Below are 18165 nucleotides of genomic sequence, written 5' to 3' on the forward strand. Positions count from 1 at the left end.
ACAGCTCTTTTAAATTTAGCAAACTACAGCTATGTCCTGGAACTATTAAAGTTTAGTTTTTTTAAGTAGGTATTTATATACGTGTACGTTGTATGTTAACGCGTCATTACGTCTGTATATTAATTTTTGCACGAATTAATGTTACAATATTGGTTAGAAGAAATATCTGTTTGTTCCAATAGCGGCAAGAAACGCATCTGATAAACTTTTAACTGTCTACCTACTACGGTTTATGCGTTACAGTCTAGAACAGACGAATACACATACGGACAGACTGCGGAACCTAAGTTTCTATTGCCACCATTAAGCGCCGGTTTAATGAGCTAGCTTCTCCACCTATCACCATATACCTTCTGCTATCACCTCCTAAAATAACACTAATCTTAAAGTAAGAGAGACAGCACGAGACGCCTAACATCGTCCATTATATCCGTGGATTCCTGACCATCTATGTCATATTGAATTCCCTGAGAGTCCGTGTTTCGGCAAGCACGATAAATTGTCTGTTCCGGCTGTTTATACATCTTTAACAGTCGTTACGGCTAGTCAGAAGCTAGTATCACAACCTCTGACTAAGGGGTATCGTGGTGCCCAGGTGGAGTTGAGGAGGTCAGTTAAGCAGTCGCTCCTTGTAAAGCACTAGTACCACTGCATCTGGTTAGACTGGAAACCGAGTCCAAAATAGTTGGGAAAAAGCAAGGATGAGATGATGATAAAGTCTTTATCCAACACTAGCTGTTGCCCGCAAGTTTGTCCGCGTGGTTAGAAGATATAAATTAGGAATTTTTGAACAAAAGCCCTCGAAGATTAATATTTTTCCCCGTTTTTGCCACATTTTCCATTGTATCTTCGCTCCTATTAGTTGCAGCGTGATGTTGTATAGCCTAAAACCTTCCTCAATGAATGGTCTATTGAACACAAAAAGATATTTTCAATTTGAACTAGTAGTTCCTGAGATTAGCGCGTTCAAACAAACTCTTCAGCTTTATATATTAAGTATAGAAGTATAGATTTTGAAAACCTCGATGTTAACATAGCTATGGCCGCTAACAGCATCGATCGCAACAATTAATCAGGTTGTGTGTTGTACTTAGTATGTATGGATGTAGACACATATGTATGTATGTATGTGTAGCATCTAGTGAGATAGGGCGACCCTATTTCATATGTGATTGATATGATTACGATTTAGCTTGTGGCGGAGAAGATAAGCAGTATTGGTTATATCCCCTGAAGGTTTCAATTAGGGTTTTGAACTTTTTTAAAAGGTACCCTGTTGATTTCAGTCGTATATTAAAAGTTAATTGAGAAGTCTTTGTTCGTGGTTTTGCCTACATCGTGACGGTTTTAGTTGAAAATAGTACCTTATGTTGTATGATGGGAAGTTGACAGGTTGTCTGTTGCTATATTGCTATATGCTATATTTAATCAAAATTGATTTAACTGTTTGGGCGAAAAGATTATAAACGGAATCAAACTTTTGCCTTTTTATATAAGTTTAATTGATACTTCAGTGAAACGAGGCGTTAGTTAATTCTAAAAAATCTGTCAAATGTGACCCGAGATGAGGCTAACTTAAAAAAAAAACATTTCCTAACCACAACTTGAATTAAAGAACAAAAACACTGATCAGTTTTTCTGAAAGCTATAACCACGTACACTCATGATAATACCGGGTGTATTAAAAATGTTTTTCCTTTTGTTTGTTCAACACATCTAATAAACAAAATTCTCGTGTCACTCCGAAACGGCTAGACCGATTCTCATGAAATTTGGTGTGCATTCGTTAGTTCTGAGAATTGGACAATACCCATTTTTCCCCTCTAAAACTTCTTTATATGGCAAAATAACGTTTGCTATGACAGCTATTTATAAAATAGAATTATTAATAAGTTCCCTGTCGCTTTGAATCCATCTTATTACGACTTTCCGTATCGGGGTATTATTACCTCCTCGGTGCACTCCACTTAAATCAAAAATCCTGTTTTTAACGGAGAAATTAATCTTAAAGGCAGTTCGTTTTTATTAAGCTTCTTAGTGTACTTTATGTCTATAATTTCTTTTTGTAATTAAATAAATGGTTGGGAAACTAAATTATGTTGCGATATTAATCAAAAAATGTTTTTTATTTGTGTTGTTTCGCTATTCGATCGGATTTTATATTTTATTGTACTTGAGATTAACGAAAGATCTGTTTACATTAAAGCAATGTTTCTACCAATTATTCTAAGACATGGTTTATCATAATTGGTTCAGTCATTTACAAGATGTGTTTTCAGTTATGAAGTAGTATCATATACTTGCATTCCAGTTTTGGCCATGATAAAATCTAATGCAATATTGGAGAAATTTTGATACTATCGTAGCCTACGCTAGGACTGACTGAAGTCAGACCTTTTAAGAGCTCATTTTTTTGAGTCGGTTTTTTTTTCATTTTTTGATGGAATAAAAATGTCGAATCCTGAACCTCCTTCGTTTTGAAGTCGGTTAATAAAACGAAATAGTTCTTTACCTTGTGTCTGGCTGTGGTAATTCCATGCTAGCAACATCATTTTCAGCTTCTCTGCATCTTTGACGAGGGCCTGACCTGCACCAGATCACAATGCCAATCAATTTTCCAAATTTTGAGAATTTTTCACACAATTCGTATTGAAAAATAGCCAATTCGGTAGCATTTTATGCCTTTTAGATCAATGATGAGCATAAAACGCTGGTAATGTAAGTTGATTTGATGCAAGTGGCAAAAAAATGTATGCATATTCAATTTCCATAGATGATGTTTTAATAGACAGACGTTATAAGTCTCAGTATATTTGTCAAGCGAATTTAACTTCTGAATTTATGACGTGAAGGTTGACTTTCGTCTGCATATTAAAGCGATCATCAGAGGGATAAAAATTCTAGATATTTCTAAGATCTGTGGAACTTACTGGAGAAGTTGTCATCATCATTCATGTCGACTGGCTCAGGAGTTAGGTTATCCTGCAACAAAAATAAAAGGTTTTATGAATAATGCGAACAAAATTAAAAGTTAAAAGTTTGCCATTCTGAAAAATATTGCAGAATGAGGTTTTGTTCTTTGTCTTCACTTGTGGTTACCGTTTAATTGCAAAAAAATGTAGTATTGAAAGGTAATCAATAAATATTAATTTAATATGATTTTTTTTAATAATATGAAATCCTCTTTTGAATGTACATCCCTGATAATATAAAAGTAAACAAAGGAATACAATTTTCACCCATTTCCCGCGCGCAGGCTGACGCCGGTGACCAGGACATCATATGCGTTCGTAAGTATAAATAATTAATAAATTAGCGAAACGGCCGCCGGGCTGTGCACAGTACTGGCCGGGTCAACGCTCCGACCCGCGGACACGAATCGATAGTGCTTCAAATGGACAAGCCACTAAATATAGGGAAGTACCTCCGCATGTGTGCTGCTGCCCTGGTACTACCAGAATGCGAGTAGGCCTATACGCCACCGTTCCTGGGCACACGATTTGTTCCTTTGCCGATTTGATGTGGGAAAGTTTGGATTTCTAAGCATTTATGATATCCGGGTACTTTCATAATACAATGAGTAAATTAAAACCAAGTGTCAATATAAAAAAAAAACTTACAACTTATATTATTTAACTAGCTGTTGCCCGCGACCTCGTCCCCGTGGGTAGTAGATATAAGTTATGATTTATACCTGCCCTATTTTTTCACATTTTCCTTTGTATCTTCGCTCCTATTAGTCGCAGCGTGATGGTTTATAGCCTAAAGCCTTCCTCGATGAATGGTCTATTCAACACAAAAATATTTTTTCAATTTGGACCAGTAGTTCCTGAGATTAGCGCGTTCAACAAACAAACAAACTCTTCAGCTTTATATATTAGTATAGTTTACAACCCAACCCAATTACATAATGTCTCTATATGTAAGTGCTTTTCGTACAAACTTTGCCAACATTTTAAGGATATCTGTTGAACAAATTTTCTTCCGTTATTCTCAAAATTGGCACATTTGTTTACAACCGATTGCTACGAAACTAACACTAAGTGATAAGTGAAGCTTACAATAGATCAAAGAAAACTGGATTCGGATAAACACAAATGAAAACTCAAACGAACAAAAATAACAATTAAAAGACTTTCGTATCCTTTGTAGTTCACACAGCAAGGTGTTTAAAAAAATATTCAATGTACAGATTTCACATTGATTTAATACCTAGATACTTTTTCACAATTTTTAAAGGTATAGATGACACAGCACAAGTTATACTGAAACTAGCTGTTTAAACAATGCCTAAGTTATTATTCAAATTGAATATCTTTCAATTCCTATCAAATAATTTGGAACACTATAAAACATTATAATCACTTTCGTAAGGCGCATTCATAATTGTCTATTAACGTTTTTCTCTCGCTTATTTATCGGGATTGCCCGGGATTTTTGGTCCCAACCGGAGTCCTTAATCAGTCAGGTCCGAAAAATGTTGGGCATCGAAATATTGTTTTCTAACATTTTGCGATACCAAATTTGCTCGCTAGATACTTACGTATTTCTTCTTTCGTAATTTTTTTATTGCCTTATTAACGTAACTTCGTTTTTTTTTTGTCTTTTTTCTCTTATAAGTACACGTCTTAGTATACAGGTGGCAAAGTTAATTATAAGTTTCCTCTAACTAATTTATGAGAATAAAAAAACCTACCTAACATACCTATTTACATAGTTTCCCTATAAACATTATCTAGACTCATTATAGTGTTACGCAGCGGAATCGATCCTGCGATGCACACAATTAACTTCAAAATGTGTTTTGAAAATCGATTAATTTAATTTAATTTACAAACTTAATTTCTCGATAATTGGTTTGATGATGTCAAATAATGTATACGGTAAAAAGTTTTTAATTTTCTGTGACTAAAGTAAAAGAAGGCTCTTTTGTAAAAAGTGTTTGTTTAGCCTAAAGTTAAACTTTTAACTTCAAGGGTAAAAATTAAACCTTATGATAGTTAGTTCCCGCTGTTTGTCAGACTAGTCTACTGTCCGTCCGTCTGTCAAGAGCCCGTATCTCATGACATGTGATAGCTAGGCAGTTAAAATTTTCGTAGGCCGATGTGTTTCTGTTGCTGCTATAACGGCAAACAAAAATAAGTTAAGTAGCGATTGGTACGGTTATAAATTTGATAACTGACTATATTTTACCGCAAGCTTGTTTTTCTTTAGCCTATTTCTACGGAACCTTTAGCATCGCGGCTCCGACTCAAACTTGACAGTTTTTTAAACAAACTACTAAAATAAAGAATCATTTAACATGAATAAATCAATTCTAAATGTTTTTACGTCATAGATATAGTGAAAAATCAATCGAAATAGTAGAAATACCTTGTAAAGTGTCGGCCTTTGTATTGTAAATTATCGAGATACGTAACGTTCAAACTCGACGCACGAGAGGCTTTAAGTGGGCTCTAAAATGTTGCTGAACTGTGCTCGAAATAAATTTTCAAATGTAAAAATGCTAGGCGACTAAAATTTGTAGTTTTGATGACGTAGGGAATATAAATATAGATAAATACGTTATTTTTATTAAAACAGTGTTTTGAAATTACAATACTATTTTTGTGAAATTAAGGGTACATCACACATTTTCTCTTCCCCATCTTTTACTTACAGATATTTCATAATAAGTTCTAAGTATACTTATAGAAAAACAATTTAAAAACAGTTGCCAACGAAACCCAGCACAACAAAGAGAAATGTTTCCAACTTTAAAAAACTTAACAAAGGCGGCATTTTTTCGCCCCAACCACAGCTGACGTCGGCGTAAACTTACGAAAACATACGAAGATTTTCATTCAACAAGTGGTAGCTATTCCATGCAAGCCGTCATCAATTCACAACCACACTTACACAAAGTTTACGCGCGGAAAGTTCACTTCAAAATATTCAATACGTTCTCAACTTTCTTCTATGTTTTCTTTTTGTTTGTTGTACGACGGTGACATTTGACAGCGTGTTTTGTATATGATTGACATGTTTAATGTAATGTGTATGTAAATGTACGTTTATTATTTTGTAATTAATTTGAGTTTTTAATTTGCAGGTTTTAAATGATCTTTGAAGAATTGATTGCTTGCATTCAAGTTTATATTAATTTGCCTAACCTACTTTGAGACTTTTGAGATTCTAAGTGACAAATGAATAATTGAGTTAATTATACCTTGAACCGCACTTAACGTTTTCAACTTAGTAATTATTCCCAAGTCAAATATAACTAGATATGCACAACTACAACTAGTACTTGAGCGGCCTAAGTACCAGGTGTACATAGGCAGTTAGGAGTTAGGTGGGGTGACAAGCTAGATATCGACCGTCTTCAGGGCGGTGGCCAAGGACCGCATCTGCTATGCGGACACTAAATATCCGTTGACCCTTCGCGTTATGTGCGCCTAGTAGCTATTGCTAGGTTGATACCATTGCAATTTAGTCGGTAATTAATTACACCTCAATGACAGATAAGGTGCAGTGGTGCGTACATACGTACATAAGTATATGTTGTTAGCAAACATGTCGTTAAGCTAAAGGTTAACTTGTATAGTTGAATCATTTAACGAACATCCTAACTGATTCTTAATTACGTCTTTGTCGACGACTGTCTTTACTTATTTATGTTATTGCCCTTTTATGTATTGTTTGTATTATTTATTAAGTAATTATGGATGTTAAAACAGTTTTTATACAGATTCATAAGCAATCGTCGGTAAAGACACACCAAAGTGTACATGTACACATATGAAGCGATGTTTTATAGAACAATGGATAGAGCAGTTTGAAAATGCTCCCACTTTTAACGCAATATTGATTTTAATATCAGCATCATGGCGTAGTGGGCGAACTGCGGACCCGCCGCCCGGTCATCCGCCGATAGACGAATAAATCGCGGAATAACCTAGTTTTCCATACAAAATAACTGCAAAATTTCGGGAATCCACCACCGGCTATGTGCTGAGGGCCTGGTATGTACTGATACATGGGCTATGTACTGCGGTGTGCCCCCCCCCCGCGGCCCGCGGCCCCGCGCCCCCCCTCCAGCACTCCGCGTGTTACCGTGTAGTGCTTGCCACCCCGCGAGTGATCGCGATGCGACACTGCTGCGACGCGCTCGCGTTTATCGATAAGTAGTCGATAGACCTAGCCTAGAAAATTGCTTTTGGGGCTCGAAACTTAAAACTTGCTTCGAAGGGGAGAGTAAAGTACAGCAACATGTTTAAAGTTTGCATCAGTTTATGTAAATTGAAAGCGTTTTCAGTAAAGTAATATCTAACAATATTATAACAACTTTAAACGTCCAAGCGGTTCAACAGATTGTTAGAAACTTATTAGAACTAAGCATACCTAACTAACATCTTAAGGAAATTTTGTATGTATCTGAAATAAAAAAATATTTACTCATAAATAATCTGTGTATGAAAAGACCCAATTTGTCCGAAACTTAACACGTAAATGATAACTAAGTACTCTATCTTATACTCATTTGTGACTATCAACAAACATCAGTCACACTTCTCTCGTCCACCCAATCGTTTCATCGATAACGCGCAATCATCGATAGCGCGTCAGAGTGCCAGCAATCAGGTGGCAGTCAGCGTATAATCATTAAATACCCACGCGAAGGGGTGCGATGACGCCCGCGGCGCCACCACACGCCCCTACCACCCGCGCCCAATTATGAAAATACGAACAAAATACAAATTTGGAACGCTTTTCGAACGTCAAAGGGCGTTAAATACGATGCCGTGATTATCGATAATGAGGCGACCACATCCTTACTCTCTGGTCCTTCTTACTTTGTGTGTGACGTGTATTGATTGAGATTTAGGCTAGTCAGCACTGATTTGATGTATGGCTCTTGGAAGTTTTCTAAGACAGGTAAAGTACCACCGGCTGGGAAGTATCACTTGCCTTTGTTCGTCTGAGCAACGTCTTAATCCAAAAGTAAACTTTATAAGAAATTGTAAGTCAAGTGATCCTCAGCAGTGAGGGCTTATCATTCCGCGATTCCAACGTTGACTAAGATTTAACCTTCCGTGCGGAAGCGCTCCTGTAAGCCGCCGTTTTACGAGCCAAAAACATTTTCGCAGAGCACGGCTAATAGCTACAACGGGGCTGGCATTTTTTTATTCGCCATCTTTACAACTTTTTACCCGTCTCTACCAGGAGCGTAGAGGCGAGTTGAAAGTCTTCGGTCTTTCAAAATAAACGGCTTCCTTTAGCATTCTGCTTGCTCGGTAGTTTCGCCTGCCGCTTGCGCCCCAGTATTTTTAAAGCGGACAGCGCCCCCCTGCGGCACTCGCGGGCTCGCGCGCCCCCTGCCACCCCCTGCGCCCCCCTCGCCCACACACAGTAATACCATAACGGGTGCGAGCTATGACGAGATTATCTACGTACACGCGTATCCACTATACCAATACATACGTCGCCTATATACCAGGAATACATAAGCGATGACTGTTGTACATAACGGGCATTGATTTACCGGGCCGGACGCTACCTGTCATCGGACACAATGACGATTACATGGGCGGTGGCAAAAATTCAGGCGAACTACGCTGCGGGCTGAATGCCCAAAACAATGGCAAAACTCATTATACGTAATTGCACGAGTACTGGATGTGCTGCCGTTTGTGTCCACTCATTTGTTATTCATCATCACGCCGAAAACCTCGTGGGGGTTTCAGGAACCCATCTAATTTGAATGGCGTCTACTATTAGACGTATAGTTAGCTAACTAGCTAACAACGACCAGTCTTTCCATAAGTATGAGAAACATTATTATCCCAGGCTAAAAGTATGCATCCTTTGTGTATCCGGTTGTAATACTTCTGTACATTAAATCTCGGTATTCAGTTCAACATAAGAACCTTTGAGCCGCGGTTTGTGCTTATTTAGAGACTCAAGAGTCGTCGTTTCTACAAGTGAGTCGTATACGGGACTGTCACTTGTGCATAAAACCTATTTTGGTCCTTCGATCCTTTGCAAGGGTCCGCAAAACTTGTCATGCATTCATTATTAGGTCAATGCCCCTTGTGGCATTCTTTCTGTTCATGATTATTGTTTGTCCAGCACGTCGGGCTGCGGCCGTAACGAATTTGATGACTGACCAATTTTCGCTATAGCTTGATGACTTGACAAAAGACACATGAACTCCGGCGGTGGACTTTACTCGGTGTCGGTATGTAGGCTCACGTTCTGCCGCATTCGGTTGTAATTGTAAACAATATTTATAGGCTAATAATCATATTTATAACTATTAAATACATATAATATATATTGAAATCGAAAAAAATATTCAAGTGAAAAAGTAGAGTCGACTTTTGTCACTCATTCATTTCATATAATCAATCAATTTCACAACAGATTGCAATAAAACATTACGAAATACTAACAGTTTTTTTTTCATAGGAGTCAGACAAAATTCGGTTAACGATCCGACGGAAAACAGGGTACATAACCTTACAGCGCTTCTAAATTGAAATGAAACAAACGAAGTAATAAAAATCTCTAATAAATAGCAGTCACGCGTGATCCAAGATTGCGTGAAGGTTTAAATATTGCGTAGTAGAGTACCTTCCCTGCTTATCCGTAATACAACCTTCGGCTGAAATTGCTTTATCAAATGTGTTAAAACATGTACTCATTTCGTTCACTTTTTGTGAAACTGTAATTCAGCTTCAGATCATCATATTGATGTGTTTTCTTTATTTATTAATATTACGTAGAGAACTCTTCGTATTGTTGTTTGAAATTTTTTGGTAAAACGCTATTAAAAAGACACTACTCTTTAACTTTATATAAACAATATCATAAATGCGTAGTCTTACTAGTCTCAATTTAGATGTCACTTTTTTCATTTAGATAGTTAGTTTTGTCAAATTTTCTTCTTTTTAAGATAGATAACAACGCTCTGCATTCTCACCTATATTCAACAACAGTTCTCGATCAAAAACATTCACTTATTACTAAACATATTCACATAGCCATACTCTTTGGTAAGATTCGTACAAATTTTGGAAAGCCAGACCTCTATATGTTATGGGATCTATTCATCCCAACGTCTGAACGACGAAGGTCCACATTTATAATTTAAGTGAAATGTAAGGACAATGTCCTCGACCCCCACTTGAAGACCTGCAGTAAAGTTTTCCGTGTAAACAATTTCAGTTTGTGGAAGCCAAAAAGGTCAATTTTAACGTAAATGTAAACTTATTAGAGACCGAATCAGAAGTTCAGTTTCAGGAACTAAAACGGCAATCAGAAATCATTTAGAAAATTTAAAAATGTTCTCAAGGCCAGTTTTAGGGCGTATTTTTTTTCTTGAATTCAATTTAAAATCCCTACTAATATTATAAAAGTGAATGTAAGTTTGTTTGTACTTGTTTGTTGTTTGTAAAAATACTTAACCAATTGTAATGAAACTTTGTACAACATGTTTTTGGAGGGATTAGAAGTAACATGGGTTATATTTATTCATGGAGTTACTTGCCGGTTCTTCTCCATAACAATGACACTTTGGAACCGTGCAACTAGAGTCATTGTAACGTTTTAAAAGTGCCTGAGATACGGCCTATTTGAAATAAAAACTTTTTGATTTTGATTTAAAAAAGAACAGGAATATGCCTTATGTATTATAGTGAAGTACCCAGCGGGCAGAGGTTAAGGCAATCGCTTAAAAAAATAGTTTAACTTCCAGACTACAAAAAACTTGGTCCTTCCATCCGAAAGTACCTTATCGATTTCTTTTTTTTTTTGTCATAAATAAAATAGTCATTCAATCCCAAAAGACTTCACTCAGATCAGTCATAGTTTTGTACTAACCCTTTAAATATAACCAGATAATACCACAAGCTATAACAGTGTGTCCAGCGTTGGATTTGAAATGCTTTACAGCTTGTCCAAATGAAGAGCTTAGCGTGTAAATCGGATACGAGACGATTTATTGGCAACATCAAGTGATCCGTCCAATACGACTGAAACGGTGAAACGGAGGCAAAATAGCCGAAAGTCATCACTTGCACTTGACAAAATAGTTTATTTACGAAAATAACTAGACTAGTAACCAGATATGTTTTGTTCAACAGAGAAAAAAAAAGGATTAAGAAATCATTAGCGAATCATTGAATACATTTTCCAAACTCTATTTTTTTTAAGGTTATTCTTCTTTCTCTTTTTCACAAAAGAAAAAGTGAAAGAAAAAAAAAGTGCAAAGTGAGACTCACACATTCAATTAATATAAATAACTGTTCTTATTTATTTATTTATTTATTTGATAGGGATAACACTAAATTACTAACTCATATTTCGATCACAGCATTTAAGTTTGAAATTCACAATTCTGCACATTTCTGCACAAGTTAAGTAAATTTCTTCCTTTTCAGAAAACAAGCCAAAATACATATACATACAAATACCTTGATAAGTATTCTTAGTAAAACAGTTGAGTATAACGTCTCAGTAAGTGATACTTAACGCAAGCCAGGCTTCGCAATTGTGACAATTGGGTTAAGTAGGAAAACTCGGGTGAAAGAAAAGTTTCATTACGTTCTCGTACATACATAATTCAGGGCCAGAATGAAAGCCTCCGAGTGACGACACCTAAGTTTGTCTGTGCCGATGCTAGCGGTCAACTTAGTTACACGACTTTCTTATTAAGGAACTTGGTACCAACACCTATTAGAGTAAGTAAGAGTGGAAGTGAGATGCCACTCTAGGCTATGTAAAGCGCTATCACGCTTCCACATCTGCCATCTTAATTTAAGAGGTGGTAGGCTTCCAGGACAATTATTGTGTGTTGGGGCACTGGTCCTTTTAGGTCTTTTGACTCGAAGGACCAATTTTTTGTAAGTCCTATCGGGATTATGAAATACGAGTAGTTTTTGCCAGATGCTACGTTCGAGTATTCTATTGCTTGCCATGCTATTTCTTTACAAATTACTGGTAAAATTGGTTAAGCAGTTTGCCCTTGAAACCATAGAAGACGTATAGACATAGTTATTGAATAAAATGTCAATACTATTATTACGATATTACCTAGATATACTACTATATTCCAAATATATGTCATTCTGACATATATCTTTTGCCTAGTGATGATTATGGCAATACTCCCCTAACAACCGCATACAGCAGCTGTCTATTAAGAAACCCATGTTCAACATCGGATGGTTACAGGCTGGTACGAGGTGAGGGAGACAACATATACCTAAGAACACCTACATAAGAAAGAGATGGAAATAATGCGTGAGAGATATACAATTTTGTAGGAAAATAATTTGTTTTTAGTCTTCTTAGTGTAGACATTAACTAAGCTCTCCAATATTGATAAGTAGTTGAGGGCGGGTTGTTCAAGAAATTATTTAGGCTACCCACCTAGGTATTAAGGTACTAGTAGAAATAAGTACAACCCACAGACACTCAAAGGAAATTTAATTAGGCGAATCTTTAGTTTATTATTATATCACTATTTTTCATCTTATAAATGTTGAATGATATTTGACGATGAAGTTCTATTCCATAGCAATTACACTGATATAAACTTACAACATAATTACACATATTTTATTAGAAGCGTAACTTTTAGTCCCGATCCAAGGCTTCGCAAGTCGATTCCTGGAGATAATACTCCTATATCTACACCTATATATACATGGTATCAAATTCTCTTACTGTGAGGGTACACGGAACCCTGCCTCCGACTTAGTCTCGGTGAGCCTCAGGCTTTCGTAAGTGCATTGTCTGCTTATAACCGAACGTGTAGGTAGGATATATCCGATGCTATAGACCTGTATGTAGCAACGTAATGAGGCCTACAAAATGTAAGCAGAGAGATCTTAATAGAGTGCATTTCTAATCTTTGAAATGAATGAAAAGTGACCAACACATGTCCCAAAACGTGCAAGCAAAAATTGCTTCATCAAAACAAACGCAACCATTGCTAACTTATTCAAATATGCTTACGAATTTAAGGCATCATAATCGAAACGTCGTTTTAAATGGAAAGTATGTTTCATTACGCAGTTGAACAACAAGCAATAAATTACTACCAGTCATCAAATTCACCATCGATGACTAACAAGGCATATAAGGTTTTCAGCTATATCAAAACAATGTTACAACACACTAATGCGATTAAAACAAAACAGGGGAAACTGCTAGCTGAAAAATCCACGAGCAGATTGAATAAATAATTAAACACCCACATTCACTCTGAGTTTAGTGAGAAACTAGGTGCAGAAACCGCGTAGTTACCGCGTGTTAAGTACCAGGGTAGCATAGGCGCTGTGGAGGTAGACGGAGATACTCGCATTATGTGAGGGGGAAGCGTGCCGACCTCGAAAAACCGAATGGGGGTCGTCTACGTCGAAAAGCATCGCGAATTTCACAAAGCGGCTTCCTAGTTACAGGGGTATCGCTGGGGAGACGCGGTTACAAGTCGGCGCTTACCCGTGCTCTTTGAAGTGTGATAAACTGAGCGAGCGAAGGCACTAAATATGGATACCTACGTAGGAGTGCGTGCCGCCTCGCCTGTGCTGCTCCCCTGTTCGAAGAGATTTATAAATGCGGTTAAATTTACTGTTATATGCTGCCATAATGTAAATAGCTAGTTAAATCCGTGCGCGTGTCAACGATACATGCGTAACACAATGCCTCTAATTGTTATGACGAACAGACTCTCAAAATTCAATAATTCATACGACGCAACAAGTTTGCTTGGAGTTCTGAGAAACTTTTAAAATGGCATTGGTATATGTAATTTGAAAACCACACAACTTGTGAGACAATTCAATTCACCTCCATACTGTGCTATATGCGTACTGAAGGACCAATATAAACTAAACGTTTTCGGCCCAAAAGATCAGTTGCAATACTCCTAAACTTTCTCAACACACACATTATCCTTCATAAATCCACAAAAGAGCTTAAAAATAAAACCATCTTCCCTGTCAGCATCAAAACGGATTACCAAAGAAAATAGAGGTGTGACTCGAGCGAGAATACTCGATGCAAACTATTTTTACAATATCGATTGAGGTCTGAACTCTGTGGACGAGGTATGCAGGCATTTTGGATCTCATTTGGGATTCAGACATCCAGCTTGCTGGGTCCTGATCAAGAATAGGCTGTGGCATTTAAGAGGCAGGCTATTGTCTTGAGTTTGCCTGGTCTTTTCTGTAATTAAGGAGCGAAGAAATTCTCCAAGATCAGTTTGATCGCCAAGATTTTTTGGGAGTTCGAAATTTAGCGAATTTCTTTAGTTTCTTTAGCTATACTAAACTTATTTGCAACAACACCAATATATATAATACGTACATACATAGCACAATACATACATACACTTTAGCATCTTGCTGGCGTGTCCTATTTGCTCGTTCACCTATACATTGGATGACCTAATGCGTGCCAATGCTGACGCCGTTAACTTGGTCGGCTTTTCGCCTTCAGATATTTGAACATCCACACGAAAGATGTAGATCAATTTAAATCATTTTTTACATTATAACTGCCTATAACATTGTACTATATCTGAAATAATGATGAACAACCTCTCTAAACGGATAGCTTCGTGTCCGCGGGTTCAATCCCCACGTAGGACAAGCATTCGTGTGATTCACAAATGTTTGTTCTAGGTCTAGGTGTCTTTGTGCATGTAATTTGTATCTGTATGTATGTGAAACCCGCCTCGCAAAATTCTTTAAAGCGATAGTCGATTAAAAATATTTTTTTTCAACAGCTTCTTAGCCATATTACTGTACTATTGTGCCCAAGACGAGGTACTTGGCATGATGATAAATTAACTCTTAAACGACATATACTTCAAATCCGGACCAAAGGACGGCAGCCTATTCCTAATTATATTAGGACCGGCTTCCGATCTGACCGGAAGCTACTAAATATCAGTATTTTACTCAAAGGTAAAGCCTCAGGAACGGAACCCAATTACTCGGTGACGTAACGATGTTTTCAAGGAAGGATTTAGTAAGAATTAGTATTGCAAAAATGGCGAAGGGTTTTTATTGAGATATATTTTAAGTAATTAATAACATTCTATAATGTTTTCCTTTGTTAACTTGTGTGTGATAAATAATAAATAAATAACTATTGCATCAGCTTTTGAAAATAAATTAATCCTGTACAGAGTTATGAATAACAAAACGAAAAATAATATTCAATTTAGAATCTGTTTTGGATTCGGTTAAGCCTAAAATTGTTTTTCAAAATACGACAAATATAACTAAAATTCAAGTAATTAGCAAAAAGACACCTGGAATCAGAACAAGCATTCGTGGATCATATAAACTTTTATCTAACGCGGGTATCGAACGCGCGGCACGTCACGCACGGTAGTTTTGGAGTGGTGGCCTATACCACTCGTGTATCCGTGCAAGTCTATTCAAGCTTCCCTTGAATTGACTATGCTGGTATTGTCGAACTACAAATACTTAAAAACTTAAATAAATTAACTCAAATAGTTTTACTCAATATTCTTTATATCACCGTAGTCAGTACATTACAGACCATGACTATGTCACTTACAACTATGTAATAGTAAACAATCCTATTATATTGTTCTTTATTGGGCACAGTTCCAAACCTCAGTAGGAATTTCGTAACAGAAAATACCTAAAACTATCCTTAAACTAACAATGACATCTAGTCCTAACTACTGCTTCAAATTGACTAGTTTTTAAGTATTTTAAGTTTAAGTTATAAATTGTTGTTACATGGATGTTGACTGCCTTGTTGATCTAGTGTTTAGTGGCCTTGACTGCTGTATCCGAGGTAATGGGTTCGATTTCCACCCAGGATTAATGTTTCACCCAGTTTTGTGTCTGGGTTTAATTTATCTATATTTTGTATGTGTTATGTGGCGTTGCGCGAAAGTTACGCTTATCCTACGCGGGAATTGAACTCGCAGCGGCGGTGCATAGCGCATAATGTACATATTGTTTGGCATGGAGACCTTAACCATTCCGTTATTTATGCAGTTCACTATGCAGTCAAAATTACTAACTAAACTACATTTTATTCAGCTACGGACAACTTTTAAAGTACCAAAAACATTTTATCTATCCATCCTTGATACACAAAGATAACACAATACTCAACAGCTACTCAAAATTGATTTACCTTTAACTATTTGACCATAAGCTTATTGATTAACAAACTGCATTTCAAGGAGTCTAAGTACGCTTAACGAATGTAAACGGTACATTATCTTAAGATATTCTCATCTCAACTAGGCTTAAAGTCGACCTAACCGCGGTCTGACCTTGCAGAACCTTTGGTACCTATGTACTGCGTTTAGAATTTATTTTAGGGTTATATTACTCGGTTCTAGGGCGCAGGTTTTAGAATTTCTTGAGGTGATACGTTGATATATTTGAATTGTTATACGACCTAATTGTAACAGCAAAATTTGCACAACTCAATCTCTTAAAAAAATCACTTATTAATAATTAGGTCCGTTGGATGGCCTAATGAGGTTACAGTTTTTAACTATTAAATAAGTTAGTTTTATTAGTAAATATTAAATGTTATTATCAATAAATAATGACATTAGAATCACCATTTTCTTCTTATTCTTCAATTGAAATTGCCCCTTTTTTCTCTCCCAACTTATGCAGCCCTGGTAAGCAAGCAACTATATTTGTCCGCAACATACTTTTTCACATTTAAATTAATTCCTATTCGTCGCCAGCCACAGTCATGTAAATTACTACAACAGCCTGAAAAAGCCTTGCAACAGGTTCCAAATAAGAATAAAACCCTACTACTACCAATAAAAGAAAGAGACAGCGCTCTATATGGTGAAGAGTGCTGTCTCGCTTCCACAAGTGTATCCGCATAAAATAGGTGACGAATAAAGTACAAAAGTCCGTTTTATTGCTTGGGAATAAGGACGAATTTGATACGACTGTTGGAAGGACTGTGTATGGTGATATGCTAAAAAGAAAGAAAATGGGAATTTTGATTTACACACTTAAGTAATTCGTGATTTTATTTTAACAAAGTTGCGATTGTTACATAGTAAAATCTGTCGTGGATATCAGAGACGCAGTCACTTCATGTAACACATATTTCTGATGAAACTAGTCAGACTTAAGGATTATACTTATACAAATATGTAAGAGATAAGTACATAGCGTAGAATATAATGAGTTGATAGCAGTAATTACTTACGTTTAAAACTTAATAACAACCTTTAAAACTATACAGAGAAAACTCCAACACCCCTGCATTCACAGCCCACATTTTTTCACAAAACCCAATCCAATATGAAAAGGCAAAAAACATACAAAGACACACATAGAGGATTAAGAAAAATTCCAAGCGTCACCTACAAAAAGAGGCAGCTTGGAGGCAAGCTCCGTAATTCTAGCCCCCACGGGCCGTCTGGCTGCTCAAGTAATTACGAGACTCCCCCCCTACCACCCCTGCGGATAAGTAAAAACAATATTTTTACGCGCAGTCCACGGTACCAAAAGTGACAGATATAAATTGAGGGTGAAAATGAAATTAGTGGGGGATTCCTTGATATCTGCGACTTTTTATTGTTGGCACTAAGCGGATTATGGAAGTTTATTCGATGTGTGATGTGCTAAGATTACTGGTGTTTTGAGTAGTTTACATACATTTGTGATATAACAAACGAAAGGTAATGTCAAAACGTTTTACACCTTAAATTGCGGGCTGTGTTAAATTTTTGGTCCTTCGGTACTCAATACTTAGTGAAATATTCTTGTACCTAAAGACCATTATATGCTGATACCAATTTTAATTAAAAATGCGACTTATAACCTACATACCGAACAAAATTATGATTTAACTTCATGTTTTAACAATCTAAGCATAATTGAAATTTGGTGACTCTTCAATTTACGACAAACAAAATATAGTTGTTTAAAATTATTATACTCAAATTGATCATAAAAATATACAAATTTTTCATACAATATTAACTCCCTATTCAAAAATAGGAAGTTAATATTGTATGAAAAATTTGTAGCAGAGCACTGCTTTACCAAAACCAATCACAGATTTCGGTTTCAATAGCACAAGTTATACTAACTGAAAAGACTTCAACTTCTTTAAGGATAAGATAATAGTTATCCTCACTTT

General features: G+C 36.4%; 1 protein-coding gene across 3 annotated transcripts in view; it reads right to left on the minus strand.

Moving 5' to 3' along the window:
* The window catches only part of LOC113494147 (nucleolar protein 4), a 137908-nt gene that overhangs the window by 12027 nt on the left and 107716 nt on the right, over nucleotides 1–18165 (minus strand). For 2 of the 3 annotated variants that reach the window (XM_026872336.1, XM_026872337.1), the window contains exons 4-5: nucleotides 2931–2982; nucleotides 2513–2587 (exon numbers count right to left, since the gene is read on the minus strand). In XM_026872336.1, the coding sequence (XP_026728137.1) occupies nucleotides 2513–2587; nucleotides 2931–2982 (127 nt within the window). The remainder of the gene's footprint in view (nucleotides 1–2512; nucleotides 2588–2930; nucleotides 2983–18165) is intronic. The other variant, XM_026872338.1, reaches the window with a different exon arrangement.

Source organism: Trichoplusia ni, chromosome 5, assembly GCF_003590095.1.
Source record: "Trichoplusia ni isolate ovarian cell line Hi5 chromosome 5, tn1, whole genome shotgun sequence".
Taxonomy (NCBI): domain Eukaryota; kingdom Metazoa; phylum Arthropoda; class Insecta; order Lepidoptera; family Noctuidae; genus Trichoplusia; species Trichoplusia ni.